At 54.0% G+C, this 16,976-nt stretch overlaps 1 protein-coding gene across 2 annotated transcripts; it reads right to left on the bottom strand.

The window, feature by feature from the left end:
- Nucleotides 1-2,018: 2,018 nt before the first annotated feature.
- On the bottom strand, nucleotides 2,019-12,039 carry LOC128090475 (AT-rich interactive domain-containing protein 1A-like). 2 transcript variants are annotated; one of them, XM_052702858.1, is made up of 9 exons: nucleotides 11,093-12,039; nucleotides 10,876-10,988; nucleotides 8,187-8,292; nucleotides 7,421-7,588; nucleotides 6,191-6,336; nucleotides 5,998-6,107; nucleotides 4,639-4,966; nucleotides 4,155-4,285; nucleotides 2,019-3,505 (listed from the first exon to the last, which is right to left on the bottom strand). In XM_052702858.1, the coding sequence occupies exons 2-9, from the start codon at nucleotides 10,946-10,948 to the stop codon at nucleotides 2,234-2,236; spliced, it is 2,334 nt and encodes a 777-aa protein (XP_052558818.1). In that variant the 5' UTR covers nucleotides 10,949-10,988; nucleotides 11,093-12,039; the 3' UTR covers nucleotides 2,019-2,233. The 2 variants fall into 2 exon arrangements, with proteins under 2 accessions (XP_052558818.1, XP_052558817.1); XM_052702857.1 differs by lacking the exons at nucleotides 10,876-10,988; nucleotides 11,093-12,039 and adding exons at nucleotides 6,576-6,795; nucleotides 8,996-9,756.
- Between the last annotated feature and the right edge of the window lie 4,937 nt (nucleotides 12,040-16,976).

The raw sequence follows: 16,976 nt of genomic DNA, 5'->3' as shown, positions 1-16,976 counted from the left end.
GCGTCCCGCATGGCCCCGGCTGGGGCTGCGGGCAGAGGACGAGGAGGGCGGGGACGCGGGGGACGGCAGTGCAGCCCACCCCAAGCGGAGTCCAAGTGCCCGCACGGCAGCACCTCCACGAGGAGCGGGTGGGCATCGCTGTGGAGCAGCCGAGCCTCTTGGAGGAGGACTTAGAGTCAGGCAGCCGGTCCCAGGCACCGGGCAGCACACTCAAGCGTCATGCAGTCACACTTCTCTCCAAATTCCGTGCTTGATGAAATCCGTAGAAATCTTCATTCCATGGTGATTTCAACCAAATGATGTCTAAATATTCTTTCTCACCCTTCACTTCCCTTTCCTGCACTTGAAGCAGCAGCCCGCCGATCATCGGGGGCTCAGTTTGCCATCAGAGATTGTCAGTGGTCATCTGAAGGCTTTGTTGGCTGTCAGAGGGCTCCACTGATCAGCAGAGATCGTGTGTCCCTTCCACGCCCCCCCCCCCCCCCCCCGTCTCTCTATGTCACTTCCGCTGTGTGCTTTCCATGTTGCTTCCTAGTGGCCCCGTGATGGTTTCTGGTATCCCCAAAGCCATCTCAAGCACACCAAGGGGTCCCGGTGTCCCTGTGGCAGAGCTCCTGGCATCCTCGTTCTTGGTTCCAGGATGCTCAAAGCCACCATGACCCCACAAGGGGATTCTTGGCTCCCCGTGAGGGTCCTGGTATCACCAAGGCCATCGTGACCATGAACCTGTCACCTCCTGCGCGCATCACCACGTGTCCCCTTGATGCCACCATGTCCCCTTCTGAAATGGCAGGAGATTGGAGACCTCCAGACCCTGCAGGGAGGTGACAGGGTTCACCCCCAGGCCCCCTGCCACAGAACCACGCAGTGTGGTTCTGGAGCAGTCCTGTTGCGTCCTACCACAGAGCAGGGGCTCCTGGAGTCACTGAGGGGACACTGAGGTGTCTTGAGGGGCTGCCGGGGGGGCAAGACGGAAGGGGTGGAGCCAGAGCTCCAGGCTGCAGGTCTCTGGGGGGTGACTGCAAACCCAGGGATCCAACCCCTATGGAGTCCCCTCACGTTGCCCCAGGACCTCTCAACCCCTCCAAAATCCCCCAGTGCCAGTGGGAACTCCAGCCTCAACGGGACTCCCCATTTCTTCCCAAATATAATAAAGCCCCTGGAAGAAAGACAGGACCCCTGGGAATGCACACACCTCCCAGCCCTTGTTAGGACTCTCCCCATTGAAACAGGAGCCCAGAGAGCCCCACAACCCAACGGGACCCCCAGCCACAATGGGACTCCCCAGTCCTCCCAAGACCAGTAAGATCCCCTCCAACAAATCGTATAGGAGACCCTGGAGTCCCCGGAGTCCCCAGCCCCAATGAGAGACCTCCTAACCCTCCCACCACCAAGACCATCATCTCCCCCCAAAGTCAGGACCTCTAGGAGCCCCTAACCCCAATGGGATGCCCCCATAATCTCACTCTTTTGGGGCCCCGCATTACTCCTGTGTTCTCCTGCTGTCCCTTGGTGGTTTTGGTGCACCCAGCGTCCCCCCCGTTCTCCCCTCCCTGGTGGTTCTGTGCCCCCAAGTCCCCTCGGTCCCTGTCCAAGTGGCTCTGGGGGCCCCTGGGCCGCCCTCAGTGTCCCCCTTTGTTCCCTCCCCAGTCGCTCTGGGTTCCCAGTGCAGAAGTCATCACTGAAAAATCACAGTTGCGTGTCTGCATCTGCAACTTCGGCTGGAAGTCCTAGGGCTTTCTCACACCTCGATTAGAAAGGAAACAAAAGCAGGAAAAAGACACTGCAAGTTGAGTGGTGCTGAGGCAGCAATGACTGAAAAGGCAGAGCCCTGTACAGCATCCCCCAGGGAGGGACGCCTGGCAAGAGATCAAATCCCTGCATCTCGCTCTGCAGGTCATCAGCGCGGTGACTCGTCATGCTAGAAAGGGGTGGGGAAAGGGGGACAAGTTGTTCTTCCCACACGCACAGTAGAAGACTGTAACTTTGGCTAAAACAAAATGTGAGAGTCCTCCGCGTAGAAAGAATTTTGTGTCTTTTAATGAGGGTTTTGGGACAAATTTGAAGAAATTTGAAGGAGAAGGGGAAAGGAAATGGGGACATCATCCTCCAAGAGAGAAGCAGGACAGCGCAGGGCAGGCAGTGGATTCCCGAGGTGGCTGTGCATAAATAAAGGGCAACCGTCGGCTTCTCAGTTCTCCGCTCACGCAGGGTGAGCTGCACCCCGCAGCTGTCAGGGCCGGGCAATGAAGAACAGCACGTCGCAGATGACCTGGGAGAGCAAGGAATCCACCGCGGGCGACACGGAGATGTCCAACAGCCGCGACTCGTGCAGCATGAACTGCGAGCGGCTCTCGCCCACCTCGGCCAGGGCGAGCAGCGCCCGAGCCGCTCGGCGCATCATGTCCACGCTCGGTGGCTCGCAGGGCGCGTTCTGCTCGGGCACCGGGCCGGCCTGGCTCTGCTGGCACCGTGCGGCGGCCAGCCCGTCCTCCAAGAAGCCCAGCAAGTCGCCCACACTCCTCTCCTGCGAGGCAATCGCCCTCGCTGCCAGGCTGTCCCCCTGTGCCAAGGCGGCCAGTAGGATCACCGCCATCTCTCGGCACACCGGGCTCCCTCTGTCGCGGAGGAAACGCAGCAGGGTGCTGTACAGCATCTCCAAGCGGCTGGTGGGGGGAGCTGCGAGGATCAAATCCACGTTGGTGTCCCGGGTGCTCAGTTTGCTGAGCGTTTCCAAAGCCAGGCTCCGAGGGGAGAGGACGGCATTCGACCCCAGCGCTGGAAAAGGGTCCTGGGCCTCTGCTGATGGACACACTGCCCAGTGGAGGAGTCCGTCCAGGATGGGCAAGCAGAGGCTTTCTGGGAGAGGGGACAGGTCCAGCTGGCCAGAAATGTTGGCCAGCGTCACCAGTGTGTTCTCACGCAGCCCCTGCAGGCAGTCCCGCCACCACTCCTCCTGGCCGCAGCTCAGCCCCTGGTCCTGCTCGAGCTCCTCTCTCTCCGAGCTCAGGGCTGCCTGCTTGCGCTCTGGGTGCTCATGGTGTAAGAGCAGCAGTTTCCCCAGGATCAGCAGCAGCCCGGCGTGTTTGCACATCTCGGCGTCATTGCCCGGCACAAACGACAAGCTCCTGATGATGTTGGAGACACAGATGCAGCGCTTCGCCACAGAGTCCTGCCAGTCGTGGGTGAGGCAGAGCGGTGCCTCGTCTCTGCTGCGAGGCTCATCCTCCAGAATTGCTGAGGAGCTGTCAGATGGAGGAGCCTGCCCTTCCCGAGCATTTCCATTGCTCTCAGCCGTGGAGCGCTCTCTCTTGCTCTCAAAGTGGGTCTGGATGTGCTCAGTGGTATCTCCGCCGCCAAGCTGCCAGAGCAGGTGGGCGCCCTCCAACCCACAGAGTGATCTTTGCCCTGGGCAAATACCCACCTCGTACTCCTCCAGGATTCCAAAGACCTCGATCAGGCAGCGGCGGAAATACTCCACCAGGACTTCCAGCAGGCCTGGCAGCTATGGGGGAGGAGAAAAACGGGAGGGGAAGGAAGGAAAGATGGATCAGTGACCACAAAATAATTCTGAGGTCGCTGTGAGCAATTGGACAACCACTGCATAAAGGGCAGAGATCTTGAGGAGCCGCTTATTAATGGAATCTTTTCATTCTGGCAATAAGCTCTTTGCAACAGAGACCTTTCTGTCCGCTTGGAACAGAAACAAGGGTCCCAGAATGTCAGGATCCAGCCAGCTCGTACCCTTGTAAACATGCACGCTCTCGGTTTTCGTCTCCTCTCTGAGTAACGCTCAGGAGAGAGGCAATGCTAAGCAGAGCAGCCTCTAAAGTATAGTGGAACAGTTTTTGCAACAGCCTTGCAGGCACGAGGCAAATCATGGAGACAGGCTGCCCCTTCTAGAGGCACCCAAGCCACGCTGCACGCTGACCCGTGCGCAAAGACAGAGCTGTTGCACCAGGAGAGGCGAGCAGCCTTCAGCCCTTCACAGCGCTCTGCTGCAAAGCCCCTCTTGGCCTCCCCACCACGGTTCCCTTTCTGCGATACGTTAGAGGCGACACGTCCCACCAGAGAGGAGAGACCACGCGCTTGCACACCAACCACATGGAAATCCACAGCTCAGCGAGCGCTCGGTGCTGAGCATCTGCACCCACCTGCCTGAGGTCAAAGGACGCGACGCTGCTGTCATCGTGGAGCAGGACAGTTATGGTGTCTAAGGCCCACGTGCTTTCAGCGAGCAGCCCAGACTTCAGAGACATCATCACCCTCCAGGCTGCAGGAGCTCCTGGAACACAAACACGTCATAGTTCCAGACCCTGGCCTTCAAAACCGAGAAGGAGGGACTGGATACTGCTTTTTTGTCTCACACAGAGCACAGCCTGCTGAAGGCGTTGCACAGGCTCCACGCAAAAGCAGTCTCCACACAGACAGTGCCCAACACAAACGTTATACCCAGTCCTTCTGGGTCCCTTCACCCTTGCGTTATCACAGAACGACAGAACGTCCCAACTAACTTGGCAAAGGAGACCACTTGCAGAGCTGGCAGAGCCCTTCCAATTGGCAGCACTGTACCAAAGGGGGATGGCAACACCCAGCCTCTCGATGGGCGCAGGCAGAAAAGCAGGAGTTTCCTCTTACCAACATCTGCTGCTGTCAGCCGCCTCCTTTTCTGTAACACCGGCTTGGCAGCTTCCACCGATCCCGGAGGGAAGGAGACGGCCCGTCGCTTCCTGGCAGGCTGTTCCGCTGCCGGTGCCACGTGCGCGGCGGGGATGGGCGGTCCTGCCTTCTTCTTTCCCCTCCCTGGCTGCGGGGATGCAGATTTGCTGGGAGCGGTGCGATTCTCCAGAGCTCTGGGCTGCTGCTGCGGCTGCCCCTGCCCGGCGCTGCATGGGACGCTGTGCATCCCCGCTTTGAGCCGCTTGGCAGGTGGGGTGCAGCTGCTGTCCATCGGTCGCCTGGGATTCTAGATGGAAAGTAAAGCCATCGGCAACATGAGGTCATCGAGCCAGAAACGGGCAACACAGACTCAGTGGGGAGAAACGCTCAGCGCCACAGGACACTTCCTCTCGGGCTCACCACCCAGCTCACAGGGTTCAGTGATCTCGCTGGCCGTAGCAGAGGAACTGGACTGATGGAAGGAAACACATCAGGACTGAGGAGCACAAAAACACCTGCATCACATCCCAGATGGCTTCAAAGAGCAGTCAGACCTCAAGGTTCTGCTGTCATATTCAGATCAGCTTTCTGCCAGACCCACACTTGTCTCAGATCAGGTCCATGTCAGTTTAAAAGACAACTACGACTCAACAAAGGTACCAGGGAACCAGCTGCTACTAGCAGAACATGCATTTCTAAAAAGGAAAAGCTTTCACCAAGCAAACCTCACGGAGACGTTGCAGAGCCACCTCTTTGAGAGACCTCCTGTGGCCTCATTTGCTCCATACGTCAGGAAACGCCTCAGCCAGTTGCACGTGGCATTCCCCAGGGCTGCAGCACGACGTAGATTTTGGCACAGTCTCTACTTTGCTGAGACCACATCTGATTCGAGCAACAGTCTCATTAGCTATGGACTGCATTTGGAGAGTTGGAGAGACCGACCGACCCACCGGGAGCATCTGGTCCGGTCCATTCCCTCCAACTAACAACGGCAAGGCCGGCCCAGCGTTGACTCGGGGACAAACCGAGCTCTGCAGAGGGATGGGGAGGACAGTGCTGCATCCCGGCTGCTCACACCTGGCAGGAGATGCCAGCATATGCCACTCTCCAAAAGAGAAAACATCCCAACAGACGATATCCCACTCACTGGCCACGCTGCTGACGTAACACTGGGCTCACACGGAGCAGCAAGATCACATCCTGCGCAAACGGCCACGCTAACGGCAGCTCTGCTCACAGTAGAGGGCAAGTGACATTGGGTTTCTCTCGGGCGCTGCACTCACTACTAGATACGTACACTGTGTCATTTACAAACGAACAAACAAACAGAAGTTTTACCTTCGACTGCAGTTCTGCTTTTTGGGTCTCTTCTCCCCTCTTTCTTCTTTTAGTTGCAGGAGTTAATTTGACATCCGCCAGACCCATCACTTCAGGACTTGCTGCCACCCCTAGGAAGTCACAGGAATTTGTGACATTGCTTTTCAATCCATGCTGTGAAGTCTTCAAAGCCCAGCACTCAGCCCAGCCTTACCTGCAGAGCCGTTAGCCATGTTCCCACCCATGGGATAAGGTGGGCCCTGGCGGTTGATCACACCAGCCATGCTGTTAGTTCCCTGTCCGTAAGGAGGTCCAGTGCCCAGCATTCCCCCTTGGTTCACACTGGGATAACCGGGTGGCCTGGAGAGGGCAAGGAAAAAACAGGCGTTCACTCCAAATAAAGATGCTTCCATTGGTGTTTGGGCCTCTTCTGTTAGCAGTGAAGGGAGAGGAAAAAGCCTTCCAGAAGGCAAATCCTTAAGGAAGTGTATGTTGACTATCACCCCAGCTTTGGGCTACTGCAGCCATGGCTTTCAAAGCCAGCTACGACAGAGGGAATGGATTGATACGTAGAGACCAAGGAAATGTTCACGCCTCACCAGTGCTGGATGGCGCTGGCAGCAGCACACACGGCGGCTGCTCCTTGTGCTCTGTGAGCCATGCCACCTGCTGGGGGGCGCATCCCTGCCCCCAGCTGAGGAGGAACGCTGCCACGCAACTGGCTCCCTGCTGCCGCCGGGTTCATGCTTCCTCCCAGTCCTGCGCTGCAGAAGTTGGCACCGGGCAGAGCGCTGCAGTTGGGCCACACGGGATAAGCTCCTAGAGGGGTGGCAAGAGGGGAAGACGGCATCGTTCAACCGGTTCGTTCATGAACCGCCATGCAGACCTCCTGTCAGCAGATACTTCAAGGTCACTCACGGAGAAGAGGGAGAGACTTAGGACTTGTGCTAAAAGTCAAAGCGCCTGGATAGGAGCCACGTAACGTGCGTTTTGACACAGCTAAGGAACAACACCGAGCCTAAAGCTGTCTGGCACTCTCCCAACCTTCAGCCAACCACACTGAGCTATACAATACAGCACAGGATGTAAAAAAGCCTCTAAACCCTTTCCAAAACATAGAACGTGGGATTTCCTTTCCCTGCGTAGCGAAATGGCTCTTTAACACACTGCAGGTGCTGCCTGTATCTTCCTAAGTGAGAAGGAGAGATGCAACGGTTGAAAGTACAGCCAGCCCTGAGAGCAACGTCGTTCATGACTCCCAGCATAATACACAGAGCACAGGTTGTTCCAGCTCACGAGCAGTGGACTGCTTTGCATTGCCCGTGCAAGAAGTGAAGAAGAATCAAATCAAAACGCTTTCTCCAAAGACAAGACGTTGCCTCCGACAGAGGCCTTTCCCATTCGCTGCACGCGGTTCCCCCTTGAGAAGCTGCCCATGCCTCACCTTGAGGGCTGTGCTGCCCGGCCTGGGGTCTGTGGCTTCCCGTGCAGTTCTGCTGATATGGCCCCACTGCAGCGTGCATCTGTCCTCCAGAAGGCAGATGGAGAAATAAGGCTGAGCCGGACTGGGAAGAGCTGTGCTGCGGCACCTGAGCATTCCTCTGCAAGTAACCTGGTCACCCAGGGAGAGGAGCAGGCAGTGAGTGAAGGACCCAGAGGTGCCGCTGGACACGCGTGTCTTTAGTAACCACGGCCCACAGGGCCCACTGACAGAAGCCTGCCAGCACCATCCCAGCCACATTTTGCAGTTGTTGCTAGTAGGGTGCCAGCATCACCCACTAAGATAACAGATCCCATTTCCTCTTTCACCCAAGGAACATACCTTCAGCCACCAAGGCTGAAACTTCGGGCTCATTTTCCCTTACCGTCACACAGGGAAATGAGACCCAACAGCGTCACAGCCACCCCTCGTTGGGAAGCTTAAGGTCACAGAGCTTGGAAAACCAGCAGCCATAGGAAAGTCTTGCCAAAGCCAGAGGAAACATCTTACAAGCCCAACTACTGGCCTGCATCGAACACTCAGAGGCCGAAGGACTGGCAACAGTCAAACGTGGTGCCAGGCGCCGGAACGCTTGCAGCAAACAGCGCTGGCACAGCCTCCAGGTGCTATCTCAGCACAGAATGCACGTCATCAGGCCGGGCACTTCCCAGTTACGCACCCAGCTTCACAAACAGATTTGTACCATGAGCTCCAAACCCAACTCACATACCTGGGTCTTGCACAAAGCCTGACTGGTTGATGGAAGGATGCAGGACGCTGTTCCACTGCACACCGGGCGCTTGGGGCGGCACCGGATTGCCTGCACCAGACGGGTCCTGCAACACCGAGAGACAGATGAGCCACAAAGAAGGAGACTCGCCTTACTGTCAGTAACGTGCTATCCAGCAGCGCCACGCTGCTGAGAGCTGTGATTCCTGCGCATGGGAGGAGAGAAGCGCAGAGTGCAATGCTGTTCCCCACCTACCAAGTCATCTTCTCAGGATGCCAAACACCCAGGCACAGAGTGCTTTTCTAACTAAACCCTTCCAAAGGACACCTTCCAACTCCGACATCTCCATTGATTGTGCCAGAAACGACACCACATGGGACCCAAAGGAGGGGGCGGGGGAGTTCATCCACCTCAGGGCTGGAAGTCCTGGCAGGACTGGCTCAACGGAGCCTGTTAGATCATGCTGGAAACAGCAAGGTTTCTCTTCCATGACAAGGGGAACGACCACTGCACACTGCGTGCCACCAACACCGGGCTCGGAGCTCTGCACCACATCCTCCAGGTGCACAGAGACAGCACCACAGCTGCTGAGATGGGCACAGATGTGACGGAGAGCTCCAGGCACCGCCGCCTTTCTGCTTAGGGCTTCACCTCCCTCACACTGCTTCCCCAGCGGGAACCACAGGGCTTGGACTTGGGGAACAAAGCTTAAGCTGCAAAAAAACCCCAAAACATCTACTTCTCACTCCCTCCAAACACAAACCCCGACCAAAACCGTCAGCGCTTGACAGCACCAACAGAATACCCACTGGGTACCAGATCCAGACAGGAACAGTCCAAGGGACGAACATCTTTCAGCTCCCTCTGTTCTCCCACAGTCGGGTACCGACTAGAGGATAACAGATCCTTCTTTACTGGCGGTCACTCTCCGAGCACCTATCGGCTGCACAAGAGCCAAAGGGCAGCAGGAGGAGGGACGCGTGCAGATGGACACTGCACTGCTAACACCTCTCCCCACGCCCACAGCACTCGGAACTTCCAGTGATGTCACAAGCAGAGGCACGGATCCCAGAGCCCGTGTCACACAGCAGGGTGGGGTCCACACCAAAAAGGCCGATTTTTAAGGCGTCGCTTCACCCGTTATTCATTCTCACTTCATACATGTGCGCCAACTGCACTCCTCCCCTTTCTCAACCTACCCAAGGCAACTAAGACCCCAGCCACAAAACCATCTAGTGGGGTTCTGGAGTGGTCCTGTTGCGTCCTGCCACAGACCAGGAAGTACAGGGGTGAACGTACCCTCACTCCACCATAAAAGGCCACCAGATTGGTCAGGCACGATCTGCCCTTGGTGAAGCCATGCTGGCTGTCTCCAATCACCTCTTGGTCTCGTATGTGCCTTAACATAGCTTCTAGGAGGATCCGCTCCATGATCTTCCCAGGCGCAGAGGTGAGGCTCACCAGCCTGCACTTCCCTGGGTCTTCCTTTCTCCCTTCCTTAAAAATGGGATTCTATAAAAACGTTTCCCTTTTTCCAGTCACCGGGGACTTCACCAGACAGCCGTGATTTTTCAAATGTGATGGAGAGCGGCTCGGCAACCACATCTCTTTCAGAACCCTGCGATGGATATCATCCGGCCCCATGCACTTAAACACGTTCCATTGCATGAGGAGGACTCGGAATAAATAGCAGAGCAGAGCATCAACCATCATTTATACGGACTCAGTCTTCACTTATGTAAAAAAATCTACAACTAATCTAGTGTAAGATAAAGTATGTGAGAAATTCATAAATCATTTCCACATTCAGGATGCAAATCTGGAACACACAGCAAGCGAGTGAGCCTGGTGCAATGCTATTTAACCAAGCTGAAAGGAAAATCTTGAAGATGAGTGACATTCCTAGCAGAAAACACAAAACGTTGGTACTCTCAGCTTCCTCCAGACTTGCTAAAACAGAGAGAAAGTGACAAAGAGGAGACCAAGATCAGGAGACGTGCTTAAATCCTAGCAGCAATTGCAGCACCGCATACAGCCCGCAGTTCAGGTAACAGGCTGAAGAGCTACACAGCGCAGTGTGAAAGCTGAATCTTCAAGTGCTTTTCTGCTCCCCACTGTACAGCAAAATGTGGAGCCAGCAACTTTTGTGAAGCTCATCTGAATATGTGTCCCATCTGATGCCACTGGCTTCAGCAGAGCTGACTGCTTCAGTCAGCCAAAACAATTCAATTATTTGGTATGGAAGCGCTTCAGTTCTGCTTACTATTTTCAGGCGCTGTTCAGATGCCAGCATGGACAAAAACATACTTATTTCCCGGAATCCCAAGCATGGCAATACTTTCCCAACAGAACCTCGCAGGTTTCCCACACAATACATCACAAGGAGGTGCTGCTCCCTAAAACTACAGCACGTGACTTCCCGACCAAACTTCACACTGCTAAGAAATGCCGGAACTCCATTCTGGCACAGAAGTAAGGTTACTTACAGATTTGGTTAATGCCCTCCATCTATTCATATGCGCTTTTTCTCCTGTCTGCTCAGTTTTATACTTAACATCCCCAGCTGCACTGAACTGTGCATGAGAATTTAAACCTTAGATGTTATTTTAACAAAATATCTCTCACCCTATAAGGCACTGTCAGAACAATTAGAAAAGAGAAATAAGCATGAAGGGCAATGAACTCTTACCCATCATGAGCAGAGGGTGAGAAATCTTACTCAGAATCCACAGCGACAAACGATGCTTCCATGCTGGTTGCATTCCATGCCACAGAACGGCCAAAAACTCTGTCAGCCAAGCACTGGCAGAAAACAAGAGTACACATTTTTAGCATTTCATCATGAATTAAAAGTATAGAATCAGTTTACTATTAAAATTAAAAGGGAAAAAAACATCTCTATACACATATGCGTTAGTCTCCAAGTTGCCAGGCATCAGTTTTCCATGGAGAAAAGCCACATTTGACATCTGCTTCTAGAGCAGAGGCCATCTGACTTTTAAAAACTATTCTCTCGAGGATAAAGACGTTCCACTGCTTTGTCCTTACAAAGCACTTCATGACACGCATCGAATTTGGCAGCCAGCAGAAGAAAAGACCTTCTAAGGGCGGCCTTCAGTATCTCAAGGGGAGCTGCAAAAAGCAAGGGACAAATCTTTAGAATGGGCATAAGGATGAAGTCCATTACAATAAGCCTGGCACTGGAACAGGGACACTGAGGGCGTCTGACACTGACTCCCAGCGTCACTGAGGAGGTGGGACAGGGGCTGTGGCTGCTGTCCCCAGGGGACCCACATCCTGCCCTGGGCTGCTGCCAGCCCTCCTCCTGCCCAAAGTCCTGGGGCACAAACCCTGCACGGACAAGGCTTCTCCATGGTCAGTGACACCTTCCGACATCCTCTGCTGACCAATGGAGTCCTCTGAAGAAGAAGGAAGACCCTGATGATCGCTGACATCCTCCAGTGATCAACAAAGCCCTCAGCAAAGCCACGCTCTGTGTGTCTGCGTCCTTGTCCCCATGCTCAGCAGGAACCGCTCACATCTGTCCCTGCCTGGCAGAGGCCACCCCTAGGTGCTGGGAGGGGTCCCCAGCTCCGTGCCCCGCACCCCACGTCCTGCACCCATGGATCTCTCCATCTCCTCTGTGCTGCCTCCTCCAAAATCCTACAGGACGGAGCACCCCATGCTGCCAAGCAGCCCCAATGCCCTCCCTCTGCTCTCTCCCAATTCCTCCTTCCAGTTCCTGCCAAACCCTTCACCCTCTCTTCCACCTCCATGGCCACGATGTCCCCAGGTCACTCTCCTTTTACCCCCTCCCTTATCGCAGCCAATTGCCCCTCACTGGATCTGCTTCAGCCCTCCTCCTGCAGTCCCACTTCCCCTCCATCACTACCCAACGTGGAGTCCCCAGATCCCCTCTTAAGCACATCAAATCTCCTCTCTGATGACCGATGACACCCTCTGCTGATTAATGAAGCCCTCTGAGCGTCAGTGAAGATCTCTGCTGATCAGTGGAGCCCTCTGACAGCCAACAAAGCCTTCAGATGACCACTGACAATCTCTGATGGCAAACTGAGCCCCCGATGATCGGCGGGCTGCTGCTTCAAGTGCAGGAAAGGGAAGTGAAGGGTGAGAAAGAATATTTAGACATCATTTGGTTGAAATCACCATGGAATGAAGATTTCTACGGATTTCATCAAGCACGGAATTTGGAGAGAAGTGTGACTGCATGACGCTTGAGTGTGCTGCCCGGTGCCTGGGACCGGCTGCCTGACTCTAAGTCCTCCTCCAAGAGGCTCGGCTGCTCCACAGCGATGCCCACCCGCTCCTCGTGGAGGTGCTGCCGTGCGGGCACTTGGACTCCGCTTGGGGTGGGCTGCACTGCCGTCCCCCGCGTCCCCGCCCTCCTCGTCCTCTGCCCGCAGCCCCAGCCGGGGCCATGCGGGACGCGCGCGGAGATGACGCAATAACGGCGCGACCGCGGACGGAACGGACCCCGCGCGGAGCGCCCGCCCCATCCGGCGGACCGACCAATGGCAGCGCGGAGGAGGGGGGCGAGCGCGGGCTCTCCTCCAATGGCGTCCGCGGATGGGGGGTCGGCACGGTGGTGCCGGCGCGACGGCGGAGCCGCGGGACTCCGCGCGGGGAAAGAGGCGCTTAGCCGCCCCGCCGCCCCGCGTCCTCGGCGCCGCCCGCCCCGTGCAGGGAGGTGCGGAGAGGACGGAGCCAGGCTGCACCCGGCGGTGCCCAGCAGCGGGACCGGAGGCTCTGGGCACACGCTGCAGCGCAGCAGGTTTCCCCGCAGTGCTGCCACGGCCGCGCTGCTTCCCCGTTTTGGGTTACACTACTGGATATGTATGGCTGTGCTAATAAATGTATCGAGACCCCACTGTGGCGCGCCAGCTAGGAGGAGCGATCCCCCTTGCGCCCGGCGTGTGGCGCAGTGCTGAAAGAAAGACGTATCTGCTCTCATAACCTGACGTGGGTTCGAGAGTTTGATTCCGCAGATCAGTTGGGCACCCCAGATGGGACACTCTCTGTTCGGCTGCAGGACCAGTTGAGGAAGGAGACGCCTTTGGCGCGCCCCGAGAATTCTTGGAAGGACTCCCCCTGCTCATCCGATCGCTGCGGGGACAGACGGGGACCATGTGGAAGCGGACCAGGTACGTTTAAAGGGAAGGCTCCGTAAGGCGTACGCAGGAGCCTGGGACTCCGTCAGACGTGAGGGGCCGCCCCACGCCGGAGGGCTTTACCCTGCGGGTGGACTGGTGCAGGGGTGCGGGGCGGGAAGGTAATGACCGGGAAGGACAGGTGCCTTGTAGCACTGTGTCTGATTGCAGGGACTGTGGGTTCGAGCCCCACCTCTGGCTAGCACTTGTAAGCTAGGCTAGCGCTTGGGCACTGGTAATCACGAGTTCATAACCATCTAGAACTCAGGTCAATTCCAGGGATTGTGGGTTAGAGTCCCACCCGAGTTAGCGAGGTACAGTGCTGACAGCTGTCAAGAGATAACCTGCATCACTGCAGCCGCGGCAGTAGGAATAATGATCTGAGCTGTTGTTGCCATCTGCAAATGTCCAGCGCTGTGTGTTTGAACAACTGCTATTGGTTTATTCGGGATATGCTTTTGAACATCTGAACTGAGGTGGTACCTGAGCTGGCAGAGCTAAGTGTTGGAATGAATGTGGTGTGACTGAGATGGAGCTAAGTTACGGAGCGAAAGAGGAAGCTGTTCATCGTTTTGTCTGTTGTATGTATTATTTTTGACAAATTGGGAAAAAGGGAATCTGAATGGCTTTAGTGTAAATGGAAATGAACTTTTTTGGAGTGGGATGAATATGGGAACTTATAGGTCATAAATTACAGTGACAGACCGGAAGAAAGGTGTATATTTCACATATTATTCTGTCCAGATTATGTTATGCTCTCATTAGCTTGTAAAGAGATATATTAAGGGGATCGGTGTTACTTGTGCCCAGAGTGTGGGCAACAGTGGTGAAACCAGTTTTGGGGATCGTTTTGGGTAAACTTTAGGGTAAAAGGAGTAATTTGTGGAAACGTTCATGAACTAATAAAACAACAAAATAGTGCTATGGGAGGGTCACAAGGGAAATAAAGAAAGAAAGAAAGGAAGAAAGAAATTTTAAAAAAGCACCTCTCAGGTATATGTTGGCACATTGGAAGGATGTTGCAGGAGGGCCAGGGGGAATATTAAATAAGGAACTAGGAACATAAATGGAATAACGGGACCAGTTTTATCATCGAGTACCCTAATCATGAGAGACCAAGTGCTGGGTGTTTGTGGAAGTTGAAGAACTGTACGGTTTGATTCGTGGATTTTGAAAGTATGGGGCAAACTTTTGATGGTGTAAGAAAGGTAATTGTTACTGGTGTACAGAAGTAGAATGAAGGGTAAGTGGAAGTGTAACGGGGGGTATGACAAAGGAAGAAGGGTTAAAGAGAAAGCGAGTTTAGCTGTGCTGGCGTGAGAGCAACCCCCTCACACCGTTCCTGCAAGCAGAACTTGGTGTGAGAGAGTGAGCTGCAGACGGAGACTGCTGCTGCAAACAGCATGACTTGCACAGGGGGAGGTGGAGAGGACAGGGCGCTGGAAGTGAGACTCGCCTCTGCAGAGAGAATGGCAGTGTTGGTAGTGGGAGCCTCTGGAGAGGAGGAGGTAGATTGGGAATAACAGCAGCTGTCAGTGTGGCGGCACTGGAGTAGGGCCGTAGGAGGCAGGGATCCACTGAGAGAGATGGGGGGGGCTGGAAGAGCCCAGAGAGGGCTCTGCCCCATTGGAATGAAAGGAATGTGTAAATTACTGAGAAAGAGGGAACAATTTCTGGTTGCATAGATGCAGGATGGGAATTTGGGGAGTCTACCCTAGCAGATCCATTGCTTAAATTACAGCTAAGGGAGCAGGATAAAGAAGTTTATCTTTCGGAGGATACGGGTACCACTTACCGCCCGTGGATGATTTGGTAGCAACAGAAGGAGCTAATGCCCAATAAGAAAATGCTTACTTTTTGGGTTTAATTAAATACAGTGTGAGAAAACAAGTAGGAATACATGGATTCTTGTGCATGCCAGGTTACTCCGGCTAGAAATTAAATAAAACTGGAGCTAAGGATCAAACAGTATTAATTGATTGAGAATTTTAAGTCTGCCTTTAACACAAGCAGGGAAAAACAAGGTGATAGCCCCAGAAGTTACAGAAATCTTGAATAAGATACGCTTAGGAGAGTGGGTATCAGGGATATCTGGCAGAGCCAAAAATGCAGCCCTAAGCAGAAGTTCAGTTTTAAGTTCTTGCTTAAAAGCAAGAGTTAGCCTAGTCAGAGTAAAGCAGTGCCCTTTGAGGATATGTGACTGTAGAAGGAGCAAAGATAATTTTTGAAGTTTGGATTACTAATTGAATATGAATGCAAACACAGTACTCCAAACCTGCCAAAATAAAGAAAGAAATAAATATAAATGGAAAGCAAGTGCTATAGTTTGGAACAAGACTTGAGGGTAAGCAACGGAACAGTTGAATGTATACACTAAGTGGTGAAAAATCCACACATTTACTAACCATGTTAAGGAATGAGTAACTGGAGTTTACCTTCTGGACTTGAAGGATGTCTTTTCTGCCTGGTTTGGCCAAAGGAAGCCTAAGGTTATTTGACTTTGAATAGAAAAGCCCCAGTATGGGGAGAAAAGACTCAGTTGATCTGAACAGTGTTACCCAGGGGTGTGAGAACAGCTCAATGATTTTTGAGAGCTGGTCAACTCGCGAACCTGAGACTTGGGTTCCTCCGTCCCAGAGTGGAGCCTTACTGCAGTACGTGGACGGCACAGAAAACAAGAGGACTGCGTGCAACGGAGTGTGAGTTTGCCGAATTTCTTGTTTAAATGATGATCACGTTCCCCAACAGAAAGACATATCTGGGGTCTGAGATTACAGCTGGACTTCAAACCTTAAGGACTGTCAGGAAAGAAGCCACCTGCCAAAGCCCTGAGCCACAAACTGCCAAAGAACTCCGTACGTTCCCAGGAGTGACAGGATGGTGCCAACCATGGATACACCGCTACGGACTGTTGGTAAAGCCCAAATATTATAAGAAATGGGGAGGCAAGGTGGGCATTCCCTAAACTGAAATAAGAACTCATGAAGGCCCTCTGCTTTGCGGCTATCAGAAATGTTCACATAAAAAAAACAAGGAATGGCCCTGGGAGTCCTTCCCAGAACCTTGGGCAGTGGCACACTTCTCCAACAGCTTGATGAAGTGAGAAAGGGGTGGCCGGGATGCTTGAGGGCAGTGGCTCCACTGGTACTCGAGTGTTGCTAGGCCAAAGAAGAGCAGTTTTGATATCTCATACAGTGCCTGCTGTATTGGAGGTAAAAGGGGAGGCTTGGGCTCTCACTCCAAAGGTTCCTGAAATCCCAGGCCGTCCTGGTAGAGCAGGATGATTTAGAAGTAATTGCAACCCAGTATCTTCCTTAGTGGAACTCCTGGATAACCAGTATTTTGTAACAGCTTTGGAACAACTGAAGCTGCATCTTCCAGCAGCCGGACCTGAAGGACCAACCCTTAGAAGATGCAGAAGACACGTGGCTCACCGACGGTAGCAGTTTTGTCAGACAAGGAAACTGTAAGGCAAGATACGCAATAGCTGCAACTGACAAGGTAATCGAAGCACGACCGTTACTTGAGGGGACTTTCCCTCAAAGGGCTGAAGTAAATGCTTGGACAGGAGCCTTAATTACATGGACAGATGCTAATTATGTATTTGGGATGCTACACATCG

Source organism: Tympanuchus pallidicinctus, unplaced genomic scaffold, assembly GCF_026119805.1.
Source record: "Tympanuchus pallidicinctus isolate F22 unplaced genomic scaffold, pur_lepc_1.0 scaffold47, whole genome shotgun sequence".
Taxonomy (NCBI): domain Eukaryota; kingdom Metazoa; phylum Chordata; class Aves; order Galliformes; family Phasianidae; genus Tympanuchus; species Tympanuchus pallidicinctus.
Note: the sequence above shows the minus strand (reverse complement) of the source record. Positions and strands in the feature narration are given on the sequence as shown.